Source organism: Schistocerca cancellata, chromosome 6 (assembly GCF_023864275.1).
Source record: "Schistocerca cancellata isolate TAMUIC-IGC-003103 chromosome 6, iqSchCanc2.1, whole genome shotgun sequence".
Classification (NCBI taxonomy): Eukaryota; Metazoa; Arthropoda; class Insecta; order Orthoptera; family Acrididae; genus Schistocerca; species Schistocerca cancellata.
Window position 1 is genome coordinate 605,620,101 of NC_064631.1, and position 24,900 is coordinate 605,645,000.

The following is a 24,900-nucleotide window of genomic DNA, read 5'->3' on the forward strand; positions in this document are numbered from 1 at the left end:
TTTGGATGGATTTAATATGCAGTTCACAAAAACCTTGTGAAAATTTTAAGTATTTTGTTAAAAAGATTCTTATCACATGGCAATGCAAGCATCGAGTATGGTGTCCCTGTCTCTGTGAACTCAGTGTTTTTAGTGGAAAATCAACATGAATCAAACCTGGTGGCACTACGGAGGTGTGGAATGTATAGCACTCAATAAAAGTTTCATACATGCAATCCATACTGTACATTCTAAGTATAAGGAATATTTGGTTAAACTGCGGAGTTATAAAGAATAGAAAATGGAGGAGGAATTAAATGAAAAGTGCAAAAGAAGTCAAATCAAAGGGCTGGAAATTCAGAAAATGAGATGTTTAGCAGATGCTGCTGAAATAAAAGAATCAATATCAAAGTTACGGAAAAACAAATGAAGAAGTATGTTTCATCAGGTCTCACAGTAGAAGTGTTTCTTTTCCTAATATTCTTAAAATCCTACAGGATTGAGTACATTCACTATCTTTGTGCTTTTTGTGTCCTGAAAACATTTGGCAACTGTTTTGTAAGAATATTTCTATATATTGAGAAAGTCAGCTTAACAAAATAAAACCAGTGTTAAGTACTTTTCACATGAGAATTTTGTATGTTCCTTATAACAAGAAATGCTGTAAGTTAAGCTACAGATGCTTGGTGAGTACAGCACATTGTTTTTCTATTTATTATTTTCCGTTTTAATATACACTATTGACAGACAGACACCTTTTATTTTAGATAATTTGAATGTTTATGAACACATTTCAATAATAAGTAGATCTGAAAGGCAGTATCGTTTATATACTGCAAGAAAAATAAGACATCTGGAAAAAGTAAAATTGAACATTGTATACCTGGTAAAAACCTTGAATTTTAATTTCTAACTGTGCTAGCCCCGCAGAATAAGCCTTTTCATCATTACTGGTTTCCTTTGGGACTACCACTGTAGGTGAAACCCAGAGTCAGAAAGAAGGTTGGATTACTCATGCTTCTAGCAAATCTGAGAGATTTTTCTCTATTACAGGCTGCAAATGATAGGGTATGTTTATGGACTACAGACATAGCATCACCTTTAGGAGGTTGCTGGAAATTACAAATATGCTCAATTTTCTTCTCAATTTCTGCTTTTATAGGTGACCTACCCGATGGGGAATTTATGTAAACTTTTTCTTTCAGGCTATCTGTTTTCTTGGTTTGCTGTTCTTTCATCAGTATCTGCTTCATGCTCTTTGGCGAGTATGTAACCTGGGGAATTTTAATGTCTTTGCTTCAAAAATTGTCGATTCTCACTGGCAAAAATATACCCTCTTCCATTCACACTAATTCGAGATAATGTGCACTTCACTTGCATTTGTTTACTGTCTAATACTTCATTTCTTGTTCGTGGATCAATCCATTAAGTAAATATCTCCTCTTAAGAAATCTTTCTTCACCTCAATGCAAATGATTTAGTCGGTACCACCCGATATTTTCTCAGTTTTGCTTAATTTCCAACACTGTAGTACAGGGGCGGGCAAACGTTGCACGCGGCTCATGAGCGCACAGCGCTGCACGTGTGCTGCTCGCGTGCAATCGTCAACAGGGGAGTGGCGACAGCCGGCAGGTTGCGGCAGTGTAGTACCAGGCTAAGCTGCGGACGTCGATGCGAAGCGACCACTACGTAGTGAACGTTGTATTTCAAGAACCGGAAAATACAGAGTGAATCAAGGAAACGGAGACATGGAGATTTGCTATCTTTTAAAAGGGAATGGGAGAATCACTTTCTCTTTGTGCATAAAAGTGAAAATGCCAGATGTTTAATATGTGGCAGTATTCTCACTGGTCAGCAGAAGTTTAGTGTTGAATGCCATTATAACAAATTTCATGAGTACAATTTATTGTCGGATTCTGAGCGGATGGAGAAACTGACTGAGCTTAAGATGAGCGATCTGACGATACTATATGAATCTGACATAAGTTGCTATTGTCGCGCGAGATCTGTGACTTTCTTTCGTCATATCTCGCATCTAACTGATTTAACATTTTATGGAGCACTGTTTTCAATTTTTCAGAACGATAACAATGATAGCCCAGTGGTACGTGTAAGTCATAAGATTGCGCTTAATATAGTGAGAGCTGGAAAACCATTTGCTGAAGGTGAGTTTATAAAGGAGTCCATCGATGACGCTGCTGATTTACTTTGCCCACTGAATGCAAATCAGTTTCGAGCTATCACTCTTTCTCGGCGGACTGTAAGTCGTCGTATAAGTGACATGGCAGGTGACGTTTACCGTCAATTAAGGAGTGTAGTGCAGGAGTTTAATGCATTTTCAATCGCACTTGATGAGTCCACAGATATTTCAGACACCGTGCAATTAGTGATTTATGTCTGCGGCGTGGACACTGCTCTGCACATAACAGAGGATTTTTTAGATATGATATCTTTAAAAAGCACGACCACCGGTGCGGACATTCTAAAGGCCGTCGATTCATCTGGCCTCAACTGGGAACATTTGGTGTCAGTGACAACAGACGAAGCACCTGCCATGAAAGTAGAACAAATGGGATTTGTTGGATTACTAAGAAAAAAGCTACAGCGTACAGAAGAATCATTATACAGCATCCACTGCATTTTGCACCAAGAAGTACTCTGTGCAAAAGCAGCAAAACGGGGGGACGTCGTGCAAGTGGTTATTCGGGCAGTTAATTATTTCAGATCCTATGGGCTTACACATAAACTGTTCCACACATATTTAGCTGAAATTGAGGAAGAGTATGGTGACATACCACACCACAGTGAAGTCCGCTGGCTCAGCCGCGGTAATGTACTCAAAAGTTTTTTGAGCTGAGAATACTAATAAATCGGTTTTTAAAGGACAAAGGAAGGTACAACCCAAGTTAGAAGATCCAGAGTGGGTTGCCGACCTTGCATTTTTAGTGGACATTACCGGACACATGAATGCAATGAACACAAGTTTGCAAGGAGAAAATCAGCTAATTTGTGAAATGGCTGAAAAGGTGCAAGCTTTCACTAGCAAGCTTGAGCTGTGGGAACGACAGCTCTTGTCAGGGAACGCAGTGCATTTCCCTACTCTGCCTACTGTGCGAGAACAGAATTGCAAAGAATACGTTTCCATACCCAATGCAATAAAAGAGGTATTTCTCAAGCGATTTGGGGATTTATCATATTTATCCCAAGCTTTTGAATGGTTCTTGAGACCATTTGCTGTTTCTGTAGACGATATTCATCCCAATTTGCAAATGGAATTAATAGATCTACATTGTAATTCTCATCTGAGAGACAAGTTCCTTTTGGCAAGATGTATAATTGACTTTTATCACGACTTTCCACAGCAAGAGTTTCCTCGTCTCCATCGTGAAGCCGTGGAGATAATGTCAATGTTTGGCTCGACATACATTTGTGACAGATTTTTTCTGTTATGAAAATTTACATAACTGTTTGTGTTTGTCTGTATGTTTTGTTCCAGACATTAAATGTATTGTAAACTACACCTGTGGTAATTAAATAAAACGTATCGCAGGTAATAGGTACTCTTGCAAACCATGATTTCCTTCAAACACTCCTACTAACCTTATTCCTTCATTCAGTAAAGCAAGCTACGAAACAAAACTCATTACAGAGGAAGGAGCGGAGAGACGGTATGATGGGGAAGGGAAAGAAGTGGGTGGCCAGCTTGCCCCTGTGTGCATGCAGAACACATGTTAACTGCACACGTGCAAGTGCACTGCACACGTGCGGGATTCCTGCCCGCCCCTGCTGTAGTTCATGGGTTGTCAGAACAATTTTAAATTCTTGTGTTCAGAAGTTAACTTCGCCTTAAAAAGGGCATAGGAAATCATTGCCTAAAATAATTTCAAAATCATGGTCATGCTTGCAAACCACTTCCAATGTCAACTTTCGCTTCCTTCCATTCATTTCCAGTTCCGCATTTTGTGAACCAGTTGGTTAAATTACCTTTTTTCCCCTCAATCCACAGAGTCTTCAACATGGTAATGTTAATTCTTATGTCCAAGTAGATTTAATGACCATTTATTCATAAAGATAGACTGTCTGCTATTGAATTTACTTTGCAAAGTTAAATTTATGACTTGCAAGCTCCTACCTCTCCTACTGGATTCACTTTGCAGAAGAGAAATAAGGGGCAGTGGCAGAATCATTCCCATTCATATTTTCCATATTCACATTCCTTCAAACACCTTGTTAACCTATTTGGTTAACCGAGCGATGCCATAAACATGGAGAGTTTGCTGTCTCATGTCTTATCCTTCTACAAAAGGGACATGTTGGTGCTGTATACCCGGAAGCCTTGTGACGTGGGTGTTTGCAACAAGTGCAGCACATTTCATCAATGTGTGGTGTTTATCCTCAGCGGATTGGACCAATTGTTGCGTCTCTTCACATAGAAAGGCGCGTCGTACATAGGTTATGAAATAGTATATGTACTGAACACAATCTTGGTAAAAGAGAAATAAGAGTTATTGATTAGGTTGGTATGGCTCTTTTGTTACTAACTTTACACAATTCTCACTTGGTGTGTCTTTTACCAGCTTTCGTTACACTTTCCAGAATGTTGTTTCATTGACCACCGTACCTGAAAATCCACAGAATACCGTGTGTGTGTGTGTGTGTGTGTGTGTGTGTGTGTACGCACGCGCGAAAACACACACACACACACACACACACACACACACACACATAAGCACACAAATTATAGTTGTATTGATTTTTTTGGGGATGTTGTTGACAGTGAAATTAATACCAGCATATTAATTGTGTTCTTTTATCAAATGCGCCTATGTCATGCTTGCTATGTTTATGATGAGGTTTTCGTAATTGGTGCCACTATAAATCTCTCTCTCTTTACAGTACCAGTGCAGGAAAAAATGTGGACGAAAGAACATTGGCTGTAGAAATGATCATATGTGTCAGAAATTATGTTATGAAGACTGTTCTCCCTGTATTGTTAATGTAAAACAGAAACTTGCTTGCAATCATTTAGTAGAGATTCCATGCAATCAAGACCCGAAAGAAGTGAAATGTCAGATGAATTGTACGAAAAAGCTACCATGTGGACATCCATGCAAAATGCGTTGTGGTGAACCCTGTGGGAACTGTCAAGTGGAGGTTTGTAATATTTTGTTTACACGTATTTTTATTTTAGTTATATGTAAGATGAATATTCAGTTTGATGGCATTCACATTTCATTTCTCAAACAAGAGAGAGAAGGACAGTGCCATCTTACACAATTTGTTCATTTCTGCACTTTCCCATTCTTGTTGTAGTGCAGAATGTGTTTTGTAATAGTTGAAAGAAGTATGATGTACAATATGGCTTTTGGTGTTAGCCAGTATCTGTTGTAAACATTTTCTTCGCTATGTTTCATATAATCTCTGCTTGTAAACGTATTGTGCTGTTCCATCCCTGTGAAAAATTCTTCAATATTTTATAAGTTAACTGATACAACAAGGCAAAGACTCAACAGTTCTATAACTGTAAAGGTCATCAAACATGTGAAAGTCAAATGTTATCTGAAAGAAAGAAAACTATTGTTCTCAATCTTTTTGCAGTTAACTAGTGACAAAAATTTAGTAAGTTAAATCTATCATAGGATAGGTTTGTAGGACAACACAGTTGATGTCATACATGTGTCATTTTCTAGTTGTGCTCAGTTGAGTAAAAGTGTGTTTACTTTTTTGAAAAATAAAGGCAGACTTTAAGCTGTGTTCTTTATCTAAGTATGCACAAACATGTACATAATCTATGCTGGCAAGCAATGACATAGAAAGATCTTTGTTGTACTTGACAGCTTTGATAAAAGACACTTTTATTTTTTATGTGTCTCATTAAAAAGCTGACAAATTTTGTTTTGTACTTTAATGAGTATAGCAGTTTGTCATGATGTGACAGACTTCAAAGTGGTCTAACCACATGCACATTATTCTGAAATACGTTACATAGCTTGTTAGTGTTGTGAAAGCATGGGGGCTAGTGTCTGGTTTATTTTTCAGCCTGAAACTTGACAAAAGATGAAAAGAGAGAATGAAAACGTGGCTACACAGTCTAATGATAAACATTGACTAGAGCCCAGATTCTGATGTAAAACCAACACACGAAATGCGTACACATTTATGTCATGAAAATGGGTAAATACAGTAAAACCTCATTTTTATGTTCCCACATTTAAGATTTTCCCTCTTTTTACATTAAATTTTCTCAGTCCCAACATTATTCTCTCAGTACAGTGCTTTCCCATAATTAACAATTCCATATTACAACATTTCCTGCATTTTAAGTTTTCTTCGAGATTGTCATGTGCTTTAACAACACAAAGTTATTGATCATGTAATATAACATTAGTGCAGTAAGCAGGATTTTCATGCAAACTATGTTGAGTCACTATCTTAATGATGATCATAGCTAACAATAGTGACTGTAGCAACCTTCTTTCTGCTTATTGCATTGTAATACAACAGCTTTAATTTAATTTCACAATCATTTAAACAAATAAACACCACTTTTCCCTCCCAGGGGACACCGCCTTATCGTAAGCACCTTCAGTGGTGGGCAGGAGGGTTTGCGTGCTCCGATGAAGCTGAGAGCTGTGCCAGCGGTATCGTAGCTACTGGTAGGGTCATCCAAGCCACATTGGTCTGGACGGAGGAGACAGACGAAATGTGTCCTGCAACATAGGGTGGGGGGCCTCTATAGGTGTAGGGAAGCCAACCATCCTAGGAGAATGAACCCTAAAAAAATCCAGGTCTTCCAAGATGGGGGTTGGGTGTGAGGCTAACAACCTCACCCGGGAAAAAAAAAAGCTTGTTATGGAACCTAAGGACAAAGAAAGCCAGATGGATTTAACAGATAAATGGCCTTGGCAACAGAAACGGCACATGAACTGGTATTTAGTGGCATGGATAAGGGGCAGATCAAGGACCAGATGGCTAGACAACGTGGAGTAGGACTTGAGAAGGATGGGAGTGAGAAGATGGAGAGGCAAGGCAGCCAGCAGAGAAGAGTGGGCAGAGGTTGTCCGGGACTCGAAGGCCCTTCAAGGCCTGCAGCATCAAGGAGTAGCAATAGTAGTAGTAGTAGTAGTAGTAGTAGTAGTAAACACCACTTCTGACAACAGCTGTCTCTCTAATGGGCTTTCACGAATCGTTGCTTCCGCATGAAATGGGCTAATCCGCACTAGGTGCTTAGTCTTAGGTTGTTATGAACTAATGTCAGACATGAACATTCCTCCTCAAGATACTCCATAACATGATGACAATTACTGCCCTCTTTTTCACCCAGCATGTCCTTGAACCAAGTTACCCCTTCATCGGCAACAAGCTGTAGGTTTCTTGCCTGTTGTTAGTTTATGAAGACTGCCAACGTTGGTGCTTTAATCAAAATTGTATCGCAGGTTTTATTTACCACAAGTTTACGATGATTACCAATAATAAGTCTTACATTAAAAAATGAATATCTTTTTAATGTGGTTCCATGGAAGCCTTTTGCTTCTGTGTTTTATTTATACCATTGGACATGATCGGGACAAGGAGGGAAAGCTGCCTGTTCGTTTGTATGTGTCAGCACTCAGCCACTGCCTTTTTGATTATTATGAAGGCAGTGGACTGCTAACACACACAAATGCAAATTTCCTTCTTCATTTCGATCATGTCCACTGGTGTAAAAGAAACACAGAAGTAAAAGTCTTTCGTAAAACCACATTAAAAAGATAGTCATGTTCTAATACGAGACTTATTATTGATGAGTGCTATAAAATTATGGCACATAAAACTTGTAACACAATATTGGTTAAAAAACTAAAGTTGGCAGTCTTCGTAAACAGAGAACAACAGGCACAAAATGTACAGCTTTTTACCGACAAGGATGTCACTCCATTAAATCTAGTAACTGACCCACTGAGAATTCTTTGTGCCTCTAAAGCAGACAATCATTCTGGTGACCCTAAAAAGAAGGCTGAAAACCTGTAAAATGTACAAAGAACACCCTCACCAATTGATTTTGAGAAACAGCACATTCCATTGTTAAATTAAATTGGTGCACATTACAATACACGTAATGAGCATTAGGATCCACTGTTCTAATTGTTGCCTACACACCAATATTACAGCAACTAATTACAGCTTCACTATTGTATGTTTGAGCGTTAATATTGCCTGTTGTATCTTTGAACAAAAGATCTATAACATTCAATATGTATGTTGTTAGAGCAGTAGCACTATACACTTCAGGATCAAAAAATCTCCAAAACCCTGGTAGACTACTCTTTTAATAGCACAAGACTAATACAATGTCTTTTCTGAAATATCTGTTGATTCATCCACTATCGTAGCAGAAAACTCGATGTGCTTCATTTCTTCCAAAATAAATTCATGGAAAGTTTCCAACATATAGTTCAGTAGCTGTTTTGGATGGATTTTGATACATTGGTAAAAAAATTATCGTTCAATACGTGTTCTTTCCTGCACTGTCAATATCAGAAATTAAAACTATTAAACCCAAAAAGACACCAGGATTTTTCAATGTTTCTGTCTTGTCACACCCTCTCAAAGTCTTTTTGGAAGCACCACAGAATTTTATACAATCAGTAATTCTAGAGAGCATGTACTTGTTTTATTTGTACTTGCTGATTGTGTTTCACTATGTCGTTATGATAGGTGCAACAACGTTGTTGCGATATTAGCTTTACGCAATGCTCTAAGATCAAGCGAGTTGTTTCTGTGTTTGATTTCTCATGTGTTTTCTTATTAATGTATTAATATCTCCTGGATCTTTTCACTTCCCCTGTACACCACACATAGCAAAAAAGTGCATTGAGAAAATCAGACCTGCGGATTCAACTGTTTCGTACACTTGTCACAATAAATTTACTTGTATGCTTTATTTATTTATTTATTTATTTATTTATTTTTAACGCCATCTGTAGCCATTTGTCATACAAGGGTAGTAATCGTAACAAAATGGAATAGATTAATTATACATATATGAATTGAATTGTTGAAATATATTGCATCTGCATCAATAACATCTGATTCTAAGATGACTGCACTGCTTTGTTATTTGTGTGAACATCACTATGCATACATTGATATTGATCATCATGGTGCGGTTGTGGCAAAAATGATTATCAAAGTACAAAGCTAAAAGAAGCAGAAAGATATGATAAATATGTTCAGTAAACTAGGTAAAAAAAGTAGCAGCGTCATATTTCAATGAGGAACTTGAAACTTCTAGCACAGGGCAGGAGCATGAATAGGAGTTATGGCTCAAGTTTAAAAGAATAGTTGACCATGCACATATATGTACACAGTTGAATAGTTCATAATGGGAAGCATCCTTCATGGTATATAGACACTATAAACAAACTTCTAAAGAAACAGAGACTACTGCATAATAGGTGTAACACAAAGCATAAGATTGTAGGTAGAGAGTTGCTGAATGAAACATTTTTGGCTGTCAAGAGGGAAATGCGTGAAGCCTTCAGTGAGTACTGTAGCCCTTACTAACTACATCGTAGATCCCTTAGAAAAACCATGCCCAGTAGTTGGAAGAAAGTATAGATAGCACCCAGCTACAAGGAGGATAGAAGAAGCGATCCACTAAACTACAATCCAATATCTTTGACGCTGATTTGTTATAGAATCTTACAACATACTCTGAGCTCAAACATAATGAGGTATCTTGAACACAATACGTCAATAACTCACACTTTTATCGTATGAAATACTGAAAGCTTTCGATCAAGGCAGTCAGGTACATGCAGTATTTCATGGTTTCCAAGAAAAATTTGACTCGGTACCACACCTACACTTATTGTAAAAAGTACAATCGTATGGGGTATCAAGTGATATTTGTGATTGGATTCAGGGCTTTTTGTTGTGGAGCAAACATGGATTGAGACTCATCATCAGATGTAGAAGTAACTTCAGGTATGCCCTAGGGAAGTGTGTTGCGAGACTTGCTGTTCGTGTTGGTTATTAATGACCTTGCAGACAATCTTAATAGTAAAGTCAGGCATTCTGCACATGATGCAGTTATCTGTAATGAAGTACTATCTGAGAGAAGTTGCATAAATATACAGTCATATCTTGATAAGGTTTCTGAGTGGTGCATAGATTGGGATTGTGATTTAAAGTTCAGTAATATAAAATTGTGCACTTCACAAAACGACAAAAGTGTAGTATCCTGTGACTATAGTATCAACAAGTCGGTAGAATCGGCCAACTCATACACATACCAGGGTGTAACACTTTGTATCGATATGAAATGGAATGATGACATATGCTCTGTTGTGGGTAAAGCAGGGCGTAGACTTCGGTTTATCATTAGAACACTGGGGAAGTGCTATCAGTCTACAAAGGAGATTGTTTACAGATCATTCATGTGACCCAATCTAGAACATTGCCCAAGTGTTTTGGACCTGTGCCAAATAGGACGTAACTGTGGATATTGAATGTATACAGAGAAGGGAAACACAAATAGTGTAGTATCACGTCAAGAGAATTTGATATTTCATTGTATTCTCTGTCTTATGACGCATGTGCGAAAGTTGTGCAAGTGTCAACGCAGTGGAATTTTTTAAATTTTGTTTAAACCTGGTAGTGGCCAAATGTTTACTTCGCATATGTTTTGAAATGTAATGCATAATTGTTTTTTATGTCTGATCTGGACAACCTAAAAAGCTATACGTTGTTTTATATGTTAAAAACTAAATGCTAAAAACGGACTGTTGTGCATTGTATCTCTGGCTTTGTTAACCGATTTGGAAGTAGTAGTTTTTTTTTTTTTTTTTTTTTGGGGGGGGGGGGGGGTGGCATTGTCTTCCTAGGGGTTAGGGGGAGTGGAGAGAGGTATATATTGTTGTATGAAAGGGATAGTCCGCCATTGCAATCAGAATTGTGACTTTATAGTTTGGTGTCTGTAAAGAAAAGGTGGAAGGATTAAAAATCATCGTAATTCAAAAGAGTTCATCTGGATGAATAAACAGTGAATATAATAATCACCAAAGACAACAAAACAGGAAAAGGTAATTCATTCTTTTAAAAACACGACACTTCACATTGGACATTATATATGTTTTAAGTTTTCCCAGCAAGATTTACATCCTGTGGTGAATATAATTTCAAGTGCCTGCATCGAATTTATAACAACTTGGATGATAACCAGTGACGAGTGACACTGCCGTCTTTTCTCAAAAGCAACATTCAGTAGCCTGGACGTGGATTTAGTCTTGCTACAACAATTAAGGATCTGCTGCCCTTTTCATTCCCCTCCTGTTTTTATTTGAGATTATGCGGAACCATCAATACTAAATTGTCAATCGCCACAGCTGTGAAGTTACGCGATCGGAATCGCCGAGATTCAGAAGAAGAATTCTTCCTCCAGTGAATCTCTATTGCTGTAGATACGAAAATAACAACAGTAATAATAATAATAAACACCCAAAACACAGTGGTCACTTTTGTAGATTTTAAAAAGGCCTACGACTCGATAGACAGAGGAGCACTCTGCAAGACGCTGGAAGAATTCAGCATTAACAGAAAGACAAGAGCAATCATTCGGGAAACATTAACTGACACAGTCTCCAAGGTTAAATTTATGGGGGATATCTTGGAACCATTTGAAATCCAAACTGGAGTGCGACAGGGTGACGGACTTTCACCATTACTCTTTAATATCATTCTTGAAAAAATTATCAGGACATGGGAAAAAGAAGTCAAAAGAATCCAAATTGGCATTAGAAAAGATAATAGATACAATGTGAAGTGTTAAGCTTTTGCGGATGACCTTGCAATCCTCACAAATAATAGAAGAGAAGCCACTAACGCCATAGAGAAGTTACACGAAATTGCATAAAGAACTGGCCTGCAAATCTCGTATGAGAAAACCCAGTACATAGAAAGAGTGCCACAAGACAAATTGTCTATTGTGACAACCCATAGGAAAATCGTACAAGTACCACATTTTAAGTACCTGGGAGAAATCATCCAGCCATCAGGGATCAACCTAAAGGCCAATGAGGAAAGAATAAAAAAACTACAGAAAGCATATAAACTCACGTGGAACTATAATAACAAAAAGTCCATATCCATTAACGCAAAATTGAGGCACTACAACACTGTCGTACTTCTGGAGGCACTGTAAGCATCTGAAACAACACAAATGGGTGGGCAAACTAAAATCAAAGAAATAGAGAAACAAGAAAGGAAAATTCTCAGGAAAATTTTTGGCCTGGTACAAGAGCAAGGAATCTGGAAGAAGAGACCAACATCAGAATTATATAAATACACAGACAAGATTACGGATACAATAAGGAAAAGAAGAATGCAGTTCTACGGACATATCCACAGGAAGAATGAAGACAGAATTTCAAAGCGAATTCTTAAAGTCATCAACTCAGGCAGGGGAAAAACAAAATGGATAAAAGAAGTCGAAGAGGTCCTCAGACAAGCACACATAACAGTAAACGATGCAGAAAATAGAACTGAATCCAGGAACACCATCAAAAACCATAAATTTCTCACTACAACACAGAAGAGACCAGGATGCAAATGGACAGTGGAGCGAAAGAAACAACACAGTGAACACATGAAGAAAATTTGGGCCCAGAAGAAACATAAACAATCAGCATAAAGGAATTAAAGTTCAAACACTCTTTTAAATGGGAATAATCGAAAATAATAATAATATTTATATATATTATATTATATTATATTTATATATATTATATAATATTTACATTTATTATTATTATTATTATTGTTATTATTATTATTATTATTATTATTATTATTATTATTATTATTATTATTATTATCTTTCCTTTCTCAGACGTTATGTCTGGTTAAAAATGGAAAGTGACGCGGACCTTGATTAAGCGTGACTTACTTTTTACTGTATGGTATATGTTACATTGCATTTAGGAACTTTCAGGTAATTGAACATGTATCTGTAATTACAGATTTCTGTAGTTGTATAGATACGTTTGGATGTAGTTGTATTGCGTTGATATACTGTTGGATATTGTGTGGTATGACTCCTGTAGTTGATAGTATAATTAGTATAATGTCAGCTTTATCCTGATGCCCCATGTCCTTGACTTCCTCAGCCAGTTCGATGTATTTTTCAATTTTTTCTCCTGTTTTCTTCTGTATATTTGTTGTATTGGGTATGGATATTTCGATTAGTTGTGTTAATTCCTCCTTTTTATTGGTGAGTATGATTTCAGGTTTGTTATGTGGTGTTGTTTTATCTGTTATAATGGTTCTGTTCCAGTATAATTTGTATTCATCATTCTCCAGTACATTTTGTGGTGCATACTTGTATGTGGGAATGTGTTGTTTTATTAGTTTATGTTGTATGGCATGTTGTTGATGTATTATTTTTGCTACATTGTCATGTCTTCTGGTGTATACTGTATTTGCTAGTATTGTACATCCACTTGTGATGTGATCTACAGTTTCTATTTGTTGTTTGCAAAGTCTGCATTTATCTGTTGTTGTATTGGGATCTTTAATAATATGCGTGCTGTAATATCTGGTGTTTATTGTTTGATCCTGTATTGCAATCATGAATCCTTCCGTCTCACTGTATATATTGCATTTTCTTAGCCATGTGTTGGTTGCATCTTGATCGATGTGTGGCTGTGTTAGATGATACGGGTGCTTGCCATGTAGTGTTTTCTTTTTCCAATTTACTTTCTTCGTATCTGTAGATGTTATGTGATCTAAAGGGTTGTAGAAGTGGTTATGAAATTGCGATGGTGTATCCGATGTATTTATATGAGTGATTGCTTTCTGTATTTTGCTAGTTTCTGCTCATTCTAGAAAGAATTTTCTTAAATTGTCTACCTGTCCATAATGTAGGTTTTGTATGTTGATAAATCCCCTTCCTCCTTCCTTTCTGCTTAATGTGAATCTTTCTGTTGCTGAATGTATGTGATGTATTCTATATTTGTGGCATTGTGATTGTGTAAGTGTATTGAGTGCTTCTAGGTCTGTGTTACTCCATTTCACTACCCCAAATGAGTAGGTCAATATTGGTAGAGCATAAGTATTTATTGCTTTTGTCTTGTTTCTTGCTGTCAGTTCTGTTTTCAGTATTTTTGTTAGTCTTTGTCTATATTTTTCTTTTAGTTCTTCTTCAATATTTGTATTATCTATTCCTATTTTTTGTCTGTATCCTAGATATTTATAGGCATCTGTTTTTTCCATCACTTATATGCAGTCGCTGTGGTTATCCAATATGTAATCGTCTTGTTTAGTGTTTTCCCTTGACTATGCTATCTTTCTTACATTTGTCTGTTCCAAAAGCCATATTTATATCATTACTGTATACTTCTGTTATCTTTAGTAATTGGTTGACTTGTTGATTTGTTGCTGCCAGTAGTTTTAGATCATCCATGTATAGCAAATGTGTGATTTTGTGTTGGTATGTTCCAGTAATATTATATCCATAATTTGTATTATTTAGCATGTTGGATTAGTGAGATGTGAGTGTGTTGAGGTGAACTTCTTTAGCCAGAAATTTGCTATTTTATCTTTTCCAGGGGCTTTCCAATTGTGAGTAGAATTAATTGCTTGGGTGACTTCATGTTGCAAAATTATCACTTCAGGCATTTGTGGTATCATCTTGTATGTGTCTGTTTCTGCTTGTATCCACTGTGCATGCCTGTTATGTTGTACCAGGTTTGACCATATGTTGCTCCAGAAGTGTTCCATGTCTGTTATGATTGGTGGATTGTCTATTTTAATGTGTGTGTTATCTATTGTCTGGTAGAATTTCTTTTGGTTTGTGTTGAATGTTTGGTTTTGTTTCCTTCTATTTTCACTTTTTTGTATCTCCTAAGTCGTTTGGCCAATGCTTGTAATTTCTGCTTTTTTTTATCTGGCTTCATTAGTTCTGTCCAGAACCAACTAATCACACTACAAGGGGGGTTAGCCCTATTAGTGGTTTGTTCTTTTCGTCGCATTTTACGACTGGCAGAACATACCGGAGGCCTATTCTTTTCCCGGGCCTCCACGGGTTTTATTATTATTATTATTATTATTATTTTCAGAGAATCTTCAATATTTTTGTTAGGAAAAGTCCTGCAGTTAACTTCACAAACATTCGTAATATTTTTTTTTTTATTTAAATTTTTTTTTATTTGTACAGTCACCCAGTACAGTATCCATTCATTCAAGAGAGAATTAGTACTCTATTGCAATTAACTTGGGGGGGGGGGGGGAAGTGATATTGTAATAGGCACAGGTTTGTTTGGCCCATGAGAGAGTGTCACAGGGATGCTGAAGAAACTGATTATTCAGTTTCTTCAGCATCCCTGTGACTCTCATGGGTCAAACTCTTGAAGACAGACGTAAACTATCCCAAGGAAGTCTACTGACCAAGTTTCAAGAACTGGCATTAAATAATGTCTCTAGGAGTATGCTACAACCTCCTAGACATCACTCTAATAAGGATCATGAGGACAAGATTAGAATAATTACAGTACACGCAGAAGCATTCAAGCGCCCATTCTTCCCACACTCCATACATGAATGGAATGGGAAGAAACCCTAATAACTGGTGCAATAGGATGTATCCTTTTCCATGCACTTCCCAGTGGTTTGTAGAGTATGGATGTAGATATAAATGTCTTAGAGTTACAGTAGGTTGGATTTGAATATTGCCGAGCGGTCTAAGGCGCTGCAGTCATGGACTGAGCAGATGGTCCCGGCGAAGGTTCAAGTCCTCCCTCAGGCATGGGTGTGTGTGTTTGTCCTTAGGATAATTTAGGTTAAGTAGTTTGTTAGCTTAGGGACTGATGACCTTAGCAATTAAGTCCCATAAGATTTCATACACACTTATATTTTTCTAATAGCCCTCTGAGACAGTAGTGTAATTTTATGTAGCATAAAAACCAGAGAAGGGCAACACAAATAGGCACAGGTTTGTTTGACCCATGAGAGAATGTCACAGGGGAAACATTACATGTGGAAACATGTAATATAGTGAAATATGTAATTATAAAATCAAATATATCATCAAATGCATCATCACTGGGAACATGATTTGTGAACATCTTCAGTTTCATGTGCATAGTAGAGAAGGAAAACAATGAGGAATTACACAAAAATCCAGGATTTACTCATCGGGAATCAATGAAAACCACTTTCCACTTTCCCACATTTGTTTAGGAAATATTCCTTCCAGTTTTGTATCTCAAAAGTTTATAGATTAAGGGTCAGAACCTTTTCAGTTAATGAATATTAAATTTTTCTTGAATGGCAGTTTATGAAATGTGCTGTATAATTGACAGGTCCAGAAGAAAATTAAAAAATGTGGGCATTTTGTTATGGAGAAGTGTTCACTTGCTCCAAAACCCAATAAATGTAAAAGCCCTTGTGAGAGACAGCTTCCATGTGGCCATAGGTGTACTAGAATGTGTGGACAGAGCTGTACAACCACATGTAATGTGAGGGTTCAGAGGACTGAACCAGGAGCTTGTGGACATAAGCTAACTGTTCCATGTCACATGAATAAACCAGGTAAATTGTGTTCTTTGAGTATTACTTTTATATTTTTTGATATCTGATCCTTCCCTGTGTCTTTTGGAGTATTATTTAGAGAAGAACATTAACAAATTCTATTTAGCCACTATATCAAAAGGTACACTATAAAAATTCATTCCTAGAGTTGTCTGTACTTCACTGTTTCCCTTACTTAATTTTTTTTTCTGCGAACTTTTGATCTATCAGTTAACAAACTTTGTGCATGGATATGTAAAATAAAATGAAACTGGAGAGTTTTCATTTCAAATTGGATATTGTCACTCGTGAGCTGCTCATTATTAGAAACATTTGGGGCCACAGGGGTCATTTCTTGTGGCTTTAGGCAATGCATATTGTGTTTATAGAATGTGTAAAATTTCTAAACTCTGTACAAATTATTGTTCTATATTTTAAACTACAGCTAAAACACAAAAGAAACTGGTGCTGTACAATGTTATGTGTGTTCTGTGAGACATATAAAAAATAATGAAAGTTCATAATCAAAATATTTAGACAGTTGTTCTTTTGTACACGCAGTTGGAAGTAACCATATTGAAAACACTACGTTTCTAACTGAAGTTGTCCACAGTCTAATGAAAGAGAATAGACTGTTTCTTGACAGGACCATGAAAATTCAAAGTGAATGAGAAGAGCTAAGAATATCAAGAAAATTGGAAAGCATTTTGAAAACAAAAAAAATGTGATTGCAGTATGACACATGGAAGTAATCATATCAAAGTAAAAGTTAGTTTTTATGAGACAGCATTGAAGTTGGATGGATCCCTCACTAACATAACAAATAGCACAGAAATGGTGGGAGAAGCCACAAAACAAGCACTAGAAGAAAGAAGATACAGTAATTCTGCAAGTCCCAGATGCATTCTATTTATAGTCTAGTTTCTAATATTGTCAGCCTCGACAAAGATTCTGTGTTAGAGTGATGATAAAATGCTGTCTGGTTGTCAAATTTGGGACATTGTTCTAACAATAAAGTATCAAAATTGAGGCAAGCCTGTTAGATTATGTACAAGTAAGAGCTTAGATGAATCAAGAGGTGTTCAGTTTAAGTAACACTTTTAACAAATTTACAAAAAAATAACTTGCATGTGATCAGTAAAAGTTCTAATGACTTTGCCCAAAACATAGGCTCAACAACTATCATGTTTCTGAGAACAACTCTTAAACAATGAACATAGATCAATCAAGTTGCCATACAGAAATAGTTAATAATTAAAGATATATATCATTGTATTCTGAGCATTCTTACAGTTGTCACATGCAACACAAGTTAATAATCTTTGTACAGAAAAACATTTTCAGTACCAAACAATGTGGATTTCAAAAAGAACTGTCAACTGTATAGCGTATATCTATAATGACAGATGATATATTAAAGGCATTACTGCAGAAATTGATTTTATACGACAAATTGAAAATGGGATTCACACCTGGGTACCTCCCTTTTGCAAATGATGCCCAGCTCACTACCCAATATGACACCCACTCATGGACAAAATGCAAGCCTTATCTTGTCTTGTAAGAATTCATCATCGTCATTTTGGACAGTTTCCAGCCTCTGGCCGGGTCTGTATGGAACATAGGCTTCTCCATCGTCTTCTGTCTTGCCACCATCTCTGTGTCTTCACCTTGGTTCAGTCTTCTCCTTTCTGTTGGATGCATTCCTCTACTCCTTTCAGCTGTCTGTCTCTCGGTCTTCCTCTTGGTCTCTTTCTTTCCAGTTTAATCCCGTGTATCTACCTGGGTATCCTCTTCTCCATTCTCTTAACGTGTCCATACCATCTCAGCCTTGATTTCTTTATCTCCTCCTGTAATGGTTCCACATTCATTAACTCCCTGATCCTCTAATTTCTTAAATATTGTTTCTCAAGAATTTCATCTCACTAACTTGTAATTTGCTTTTCTCTCTTCCTTTCAGAACCCAGGTTTCTGAAACATATGTCAGGATCAGGACATAGTATGACTGGTATATAACCTTTTTACTGATTTGGGGTACATCCTTGCTCCTTATCAGGCTTCTGACACTTCCAAAATGCTTCTGATTTTCTCCCCTGCTCTTTTATTTCTCTGTCGTTTTTCCATCTTCCTGTATCAGGCTTCCTAGGTACTTGACACTCTCCACTCTTCTCAGTCGTCCCCCCCCCCCCCCCCCCCCTCCCAATGTTACTCCAGTTGTTCCTCTCTCCTTCTTTCTTGTTATAATCATCTCAATATTACTTATACTAAATTTCATCCCATATTCTTGTACTGTTTGTTCCCATAAGTCCAACTGCTCTTGTACTTAATCCTCCTTATTCCCCCAAATCATCGGATCATCTGCAAACACCATAGCTTTCATCTTCCTTTCACGAATTTCGTTTGCTACTGTACTCATTATATCATCCATCACTACAATGAAGAGTAATGGTGAAAGTGCACTTCCCTGCTCAAGCTATTTTTCTTTTCAATCCAAGCTGATCTCTCTCCTCCCGCTATCATACAGCTCACAATTACATGGTAGATCTGCCTTATCCTCCAAATAATGTTTTGCTACTGCTCTGTTCTAAAGGGCTTTCCACAATTTGTTTTGATGTACGCTGTCATATGCTTTTTCAGTGTCCAGGAAGGTCATTAGTAGATCTGTTCCATACTCATAGTGCTGTTCCTGCAGTTGTCTTACAGCAAAAATTAGATCCACCATGGAACTTTCTGTTCTGAAGCCATGTTGCTCTTCTCTAATTCTTCCATCTAATTTTGCCCGAATTTGTGCTTCCAAAATTTTCTCAAAGATCTTTGCACAATGACTTGTCAATGTTATCCCCCAATAGTTCTTGCACTCTTTTCTATTTCCCTTCTTAAAGATCGGGCAGTTATTCCCTTCTTCCAGTCTCCTGGGATCATCTTCTGTCGCCACACAATTTACATTACTCGATATAGCCATTGTATCCCCACCTCTACTGCTGTGCTCACCATCTCTGCACTTAGCTCATCCAGACCTGGTGATTTCCCTTCCTTCATCTTGCCCAATGCCTCTTCCACTTTTCCCCATGTAAGGTCTTTTTCTGTTTGCTGTTCCTTCTCTTCTTTTCTCCTCAGTTTGTTCCTCCTCATCCAGATTTCCATTCGGGTTCAGGAGTTCTTCAAAATACTCCTTCCACATATTCTTGAGTTCTTCCTTAATTCTCTATATCTTGTCCACTTTTGTTCACCATTCGAGCATAGTCTGTCATACTTTTCTCTTGTCTGTACTGTTCTCTTGTGGAACCATACCGTAAAGGCTCTATTCTTCTTCTGTACTATGTCCTTTGTTTTATCATTTCACCAGGGTGTTTCTTTCTATCTTTTTTTATTGTGGTGTTACCTTAATGTCAATGATATTCCTATTCATCTTACTATCGTGCAGGAAATAGTCAACTATTGACATTCTCTTTAAGTCTTGACTGTACAAAGTAATCTTGTGGCTCTCTCCTTTCCTGAACAAAGAGCTCCTAACCAGCAAGCTATTCCTTTGACAGAACTCTTCTTTCACCTTCCTAGTTTCAGCTGCCCCAATCCTCTGTTCCAATCACACTTTCGCAACCTTGTCTTTCTCTTCCAATGTGTGTTTAACCCTTTAACTGCTCTGGACGTGCTAACGTGCGCACCTTTGTTCCTGTCCCTGTGTGCTCTGAACGTGCTTTCACACGCCGCCAGTCCTCCTATCTTCACCAGAGCGCCACTAGCCGTCACTTTTCAGGGTTCCTGTTGGACCTTCACAGCTACCGTAGCGGTCCTGGGGCACAGACAGTCCTCACTGTACCTCGCTCCTACAGGCAATCTCCTACTTTATGCCATTGCCCATCTCCCATGACTTCGAAGAGGGGTTGGACTTGTGGGAGATCAGAAATCATCATCATTGGAAATATTTGGGTGTGATCCAATCATGAACCTGCTGCCCACCACCACCACCACCACCACCACCACACACACACACACACACACACACACACACACACACACACACACACTCTTGTGCCCCTACATTGTACTGGCTGGACACAACCAGCCAGCGCATTGTACTGGGCACTGGGCATATATTTGTGTGTGTGTGTGTGTGTGTGTGTGTGTGTGTGTAGGGGGGGGGGGGGGGTGCACGCACGTGTCCCTATTGCTGACTCTTCGCTTCTGCTATCAGGAGAGTGGTCTCTTCTTCTCCTGATGATATGCTTTCTACCAAAACCATCCTTATCTGAACTAAGGTGAATCATTAATCCTAGGGCAAACACTTTAAAATTCAGGTTGTGATCCAATCCTGAACCTGTTGCCTCTCCTATTCCACAATAATTCACCTTTTGTGTGATGCTATCTTGGTTCACGCATTCAAAATTATTAGTTAAGTCACAAAAAATTTCCAATAATGATTGCTGGAGATATTTTGTGACCTAACTAATAATTTTAAATGTGTGAACCAAGATAGCATCACAAGAAAGTTGAATTATTGTTGAATAGGAGAGGCAGCAGGTTCATGGTTGTGCCCCTACATTGTACTGGCTGGACGCAACCAGCCACCACTTTGTACTGGGCGTGTGTGTGTGTGTGTGTGTGTGTGTGTGTGTGTGTGTGTGTCCTCTAGCTAGACAAAGAACTCACCTTAGTTCAGCTGCTTTTTCAGTATGCATGGTACTGGTGTGTTGCAGGGCTATTTTTTGGGCTAATGTAACATTCTGGGTTGCTGCTCTGGTCTTCAATCATAAGACTGCTTTGATACAGCTCTCCATGTTAGTCTATCTTATGCAGGCTTTATCTAATAGCTAATATCATCTAATAGATAATAAAATACACTTTGAGCACAAACTGAAGTAATATTTGCTTGACACCTCTTTCCACTCTGTGTAGTAATATCTCAGTGTGGGAACGCAGACAAACTGAAGTAATATTTGCTTGACACCTCTTTCCACTCTGTGTAGTAATATCTCAGTGTGGGAACGCAGACCCCCCCCCCCCCCCCCCCCCCACACACACACACACACAGAGAGAGCAATTAAGTGCAACTCACTATATGTTAATTAAAATAATAGCTTATGACTGTTGTGTAGGTGATTAGTGTGTTGCCATATTTTTCACTGAAAAAACTGCTTTGTTCCACAGCATAGGGAGAGGTTGCAGTTATGATCTGTGGAATATAAATACGACTAACTGAAAACACTTTCTCTTAAGATGAACACAGTTTTTTTCTCTTTTTTTCCCCAGAAATTGTAATGCTAGGAGAAGTTTCAGCATTTTGCAGTGAACCATGCAATGCTCTTCTGGACTGTGGACATGTATGTTCTGGAAACTGTTCAGAATGCTTCCAAGGTCGGGTTCACCTGAGATGTACTAAAGAGTGCGAAAAAATTTTGATATGTGGACACAAGTAAGTTTTACAATTCAAAGTAAATTATATTGTTTTCATTGTTTCTGAAGTATGCATGTAGGAATTTTCATTTATACGGTCAAAAAACTGTTACCGTGATTTGAAGAAAACAGGAAAGTTTCCAAGAACTTGAATTAAACTTTCCATTGTTAGCAGAATTGCTAAAGTGTATCCATAATATAAATTGAGAGAGTTAATCAATTTATTTCAATCTACAATTAAATGAGTTTGTTTTATCGATTTGTAGCCCTCCAGCCTCATCTTTCAGTGTACCTGTTGAGGTACGCCAAACAAGTGTATGCATAATACAGTTGTACTATGTATTACTTAAGTGTTAATTTCCTTGATCTGTTTTGGTTGTGAAATCAGTTAATGTCCTTACTTTCATATCAAAATGTGCATAAATTACAGTTTCATATATTCACAGTTAAAAGAACTCACCTTAGTTCAGCTGCTTTTCCAGTATGCATGGTACTGGTGTGTTGCAGGGCTATTTTTTGGGCTAATGTAACATTCTGGGTTGCTGCTCTGGTCTTCAATCATAAACCAGTCTCAGGACTGAAGACCACAACAACAACATATTCACAGGAAAGAAACATTTGTAAAAATATTGTCCCATCTGTATATTTTGAATATCATGTGATGGTGTTGACAGTCAGTTTAAATCTCAAATTAACAAGATGCATCTGAGATTGTTTGGGCAAGACACAGTAACAGGGTTTGTCATAAAATGATACTTACATTCTTCTATCGTCCACCAGACTGATGTGATGTAACAAAACTTTAGAGAAAACCGTAGTTCACTTGTACAGAAGTTCTCCAATCACACTCTACTCATTGGTGGAGATTTAAATCATCCAAAAATTAATTGGGAAAATTACAGTTTTGTTAGTGGCTGGGATAAGACAGCCTGTGAAACATTACTAAATGCCTTTTCTGAAAACTATTTAGAACAGATAGTTAGGCACCCCACTGAAGATGGAAATACACTGAAGAGCCAAAGAAACCGGTACACCAGCCAAATATCGTGTAGGGCCTCCGCGAGCACACAGAAGTGTTGCAACACAATGTGGCATGGACTCGACTAATGTCTGAAGTAGTACTGGGAGGGCTTGACACCATGAATCCTGCAGTACTGTCCATAAATTTGTAAGAGTATGAGGAAGGGGTGGCAATCTCTTCTGAACAGCAGGTTGCAAGGCAGCCCAGATATGTTCAATAATGTTCATATCTGGGGAGATTGGTAGCCAGCGGAAGTGTTTAAACTCAGAGGAGTGTTCCTGGAGCCACACTGCAGGAATTCTGGACATGTAATTTTTCGCATACCATATTTACTCGAATCTAAGCCGCACTCGAATCTAAGCCGCACCTGAAAAATGAGACTCGAAATAAAGGAAAAAAAAAATTCCCGAATCTAAGCCGCACCTGAAATTTGAGTCTCGAAATTGAAGGGGAGAGAAAAGTTTTAGGCTGCACCTCCAAATCGAAACAAAGTTGGTCCATTGTAGTATAAGACACAATTTAGGTCGAATGAATGACGATACAGCTACAGTAGTTTGGTTCGAGTCGTGAGCTAAGCAGGTAAGCTTTACCACGTAGCCATTGCTATGCGTCAGGCGCACCGTCCGTATTTGTACGGGTACCCTTCATTTTTCACGTGCTTCATCTTGTTTGAATCGATTGCTTATTTTGCTTTGATCTGATAAGTGCCATTTTCGTTGTTATAGGTGTTTACGTCACTCTAAGCTGAAAATGCATTACTGTACTGTGTCATGCATTGTTTGTCGCATTCTGATAGTGCATATTTATGGCCTGTCGCCGCTCGCGGCATGGCTTGCTTTTATGCGCGCTACCGCCGCGTACAATTAAAAAAAAAGAGAGAGAGGAATAGTCTCATTAGCGAAACAATGGCAAGAGACTGCTATTTGTTGTTACTTACACTGCTGCTTTCTTTGATAATGATCAACAAGAATCACATAATAGACTGCGTATGATACAACATGTTCTGAACGAGAGTTAGGCGAAAATTTTTCTCCGTTTGAAAATCTTTGCGGCCGCTTCTTTAGTACATCAAATTCTGCACAGAAATTAGAGTCATCTTAGATTTTAAAATCTAGTCAGTTGCCGTGCTTCATTTCTGACTGTATCACTATTAGGCATAAGAATAATACGAATATAAACATGACACGATACGTATATTCTTCCGCGTTTGCTGTTGTCTCACTCTAGTTTCGTAGTTTATTAGGCAGACAGGATTTAAATCAGATAGCAGCAAACACGAGCGCTACATATATTCGACGGCAGAAGTTAGTTGTGGCGGCACCTACCAACATTTTTCAGAACTTCCGCATGCTTTGCACTCGATTCTAAGCCGCAGGCGGTTTTTTGGATTACAAAAACCGGAAAAAAAGTGCGGCTTAGATTCGAGTAAGTACGGTAATCCTGCTGGGATTGCCCAAGTCTGTCAGAATGCGCAATGGACAGAATGGATGCATGTGATAATACAGGATGCTTATGTATGTGTCACCTGTCAGAGTCTTATCTAGACGTATCAGGCGTCCCGCATCACTCTAACTGCACAAGCCTACACCATTACAGAGCCTCCACTAGGTTGAACAGTTTGCTGCTGACATGCAGGGTTCATGATGAGGTTGTCTCCATACCTGTACATGTCCATCTGTTCAGTACAATTTGAAACGAGACTAGTCTGACCAGAGAACATGTTTCGAGTCATCAACAGTTCGACGTCTGTATTGACGGGCCCAGGCAAGGTGTAAAGCTTCGTGTTGTGCAGTCAAGGATGCACGAGTGTACCTTTGTCTCCAAAAGCTGATATTGATGATGTTTTGTTGAATGGCTCACATGCTGACACTTGTTGATGGCCCAGCATTGAAAATGGAGCAATTTGCAGAAAGGTTGCACTTCTGTCACATTGAATTATTTTCTTCAGTTGTCGTTAG

At 38.0% G+C, this 24,900-nt stretch overlaps 1 protein-coding gene across 1 annotated transcript in view; it reads left to right on the top strand.

Annotated features, from left to right (window-relative positions):
- LOC126088126 (NFX1-type zinc finger-containing protein 1-like) overlaps positions 1-24,900 on the top strand; it is a 231,358-nt gene that overhangs the window by 119,332 nt on the left and 87,126 nt on the right. The window contains exons 8-10 of the mRNA XM_049906230.1: positions 4,876-5,133; positions 16,320-16,548; positions 21,778-21,940. Of these exons, the coding sequence (XP_049762187.1) occupies positions 4,876-5,133; positions 16,320-16,548; positions 21,778-21,940 (650 nt within the window). The remainder of the gene's footprint in view (positions 1-4,875; positions 5,134-16,319; positions 16,549-21,777; positions 21,941-24,900) is intronic.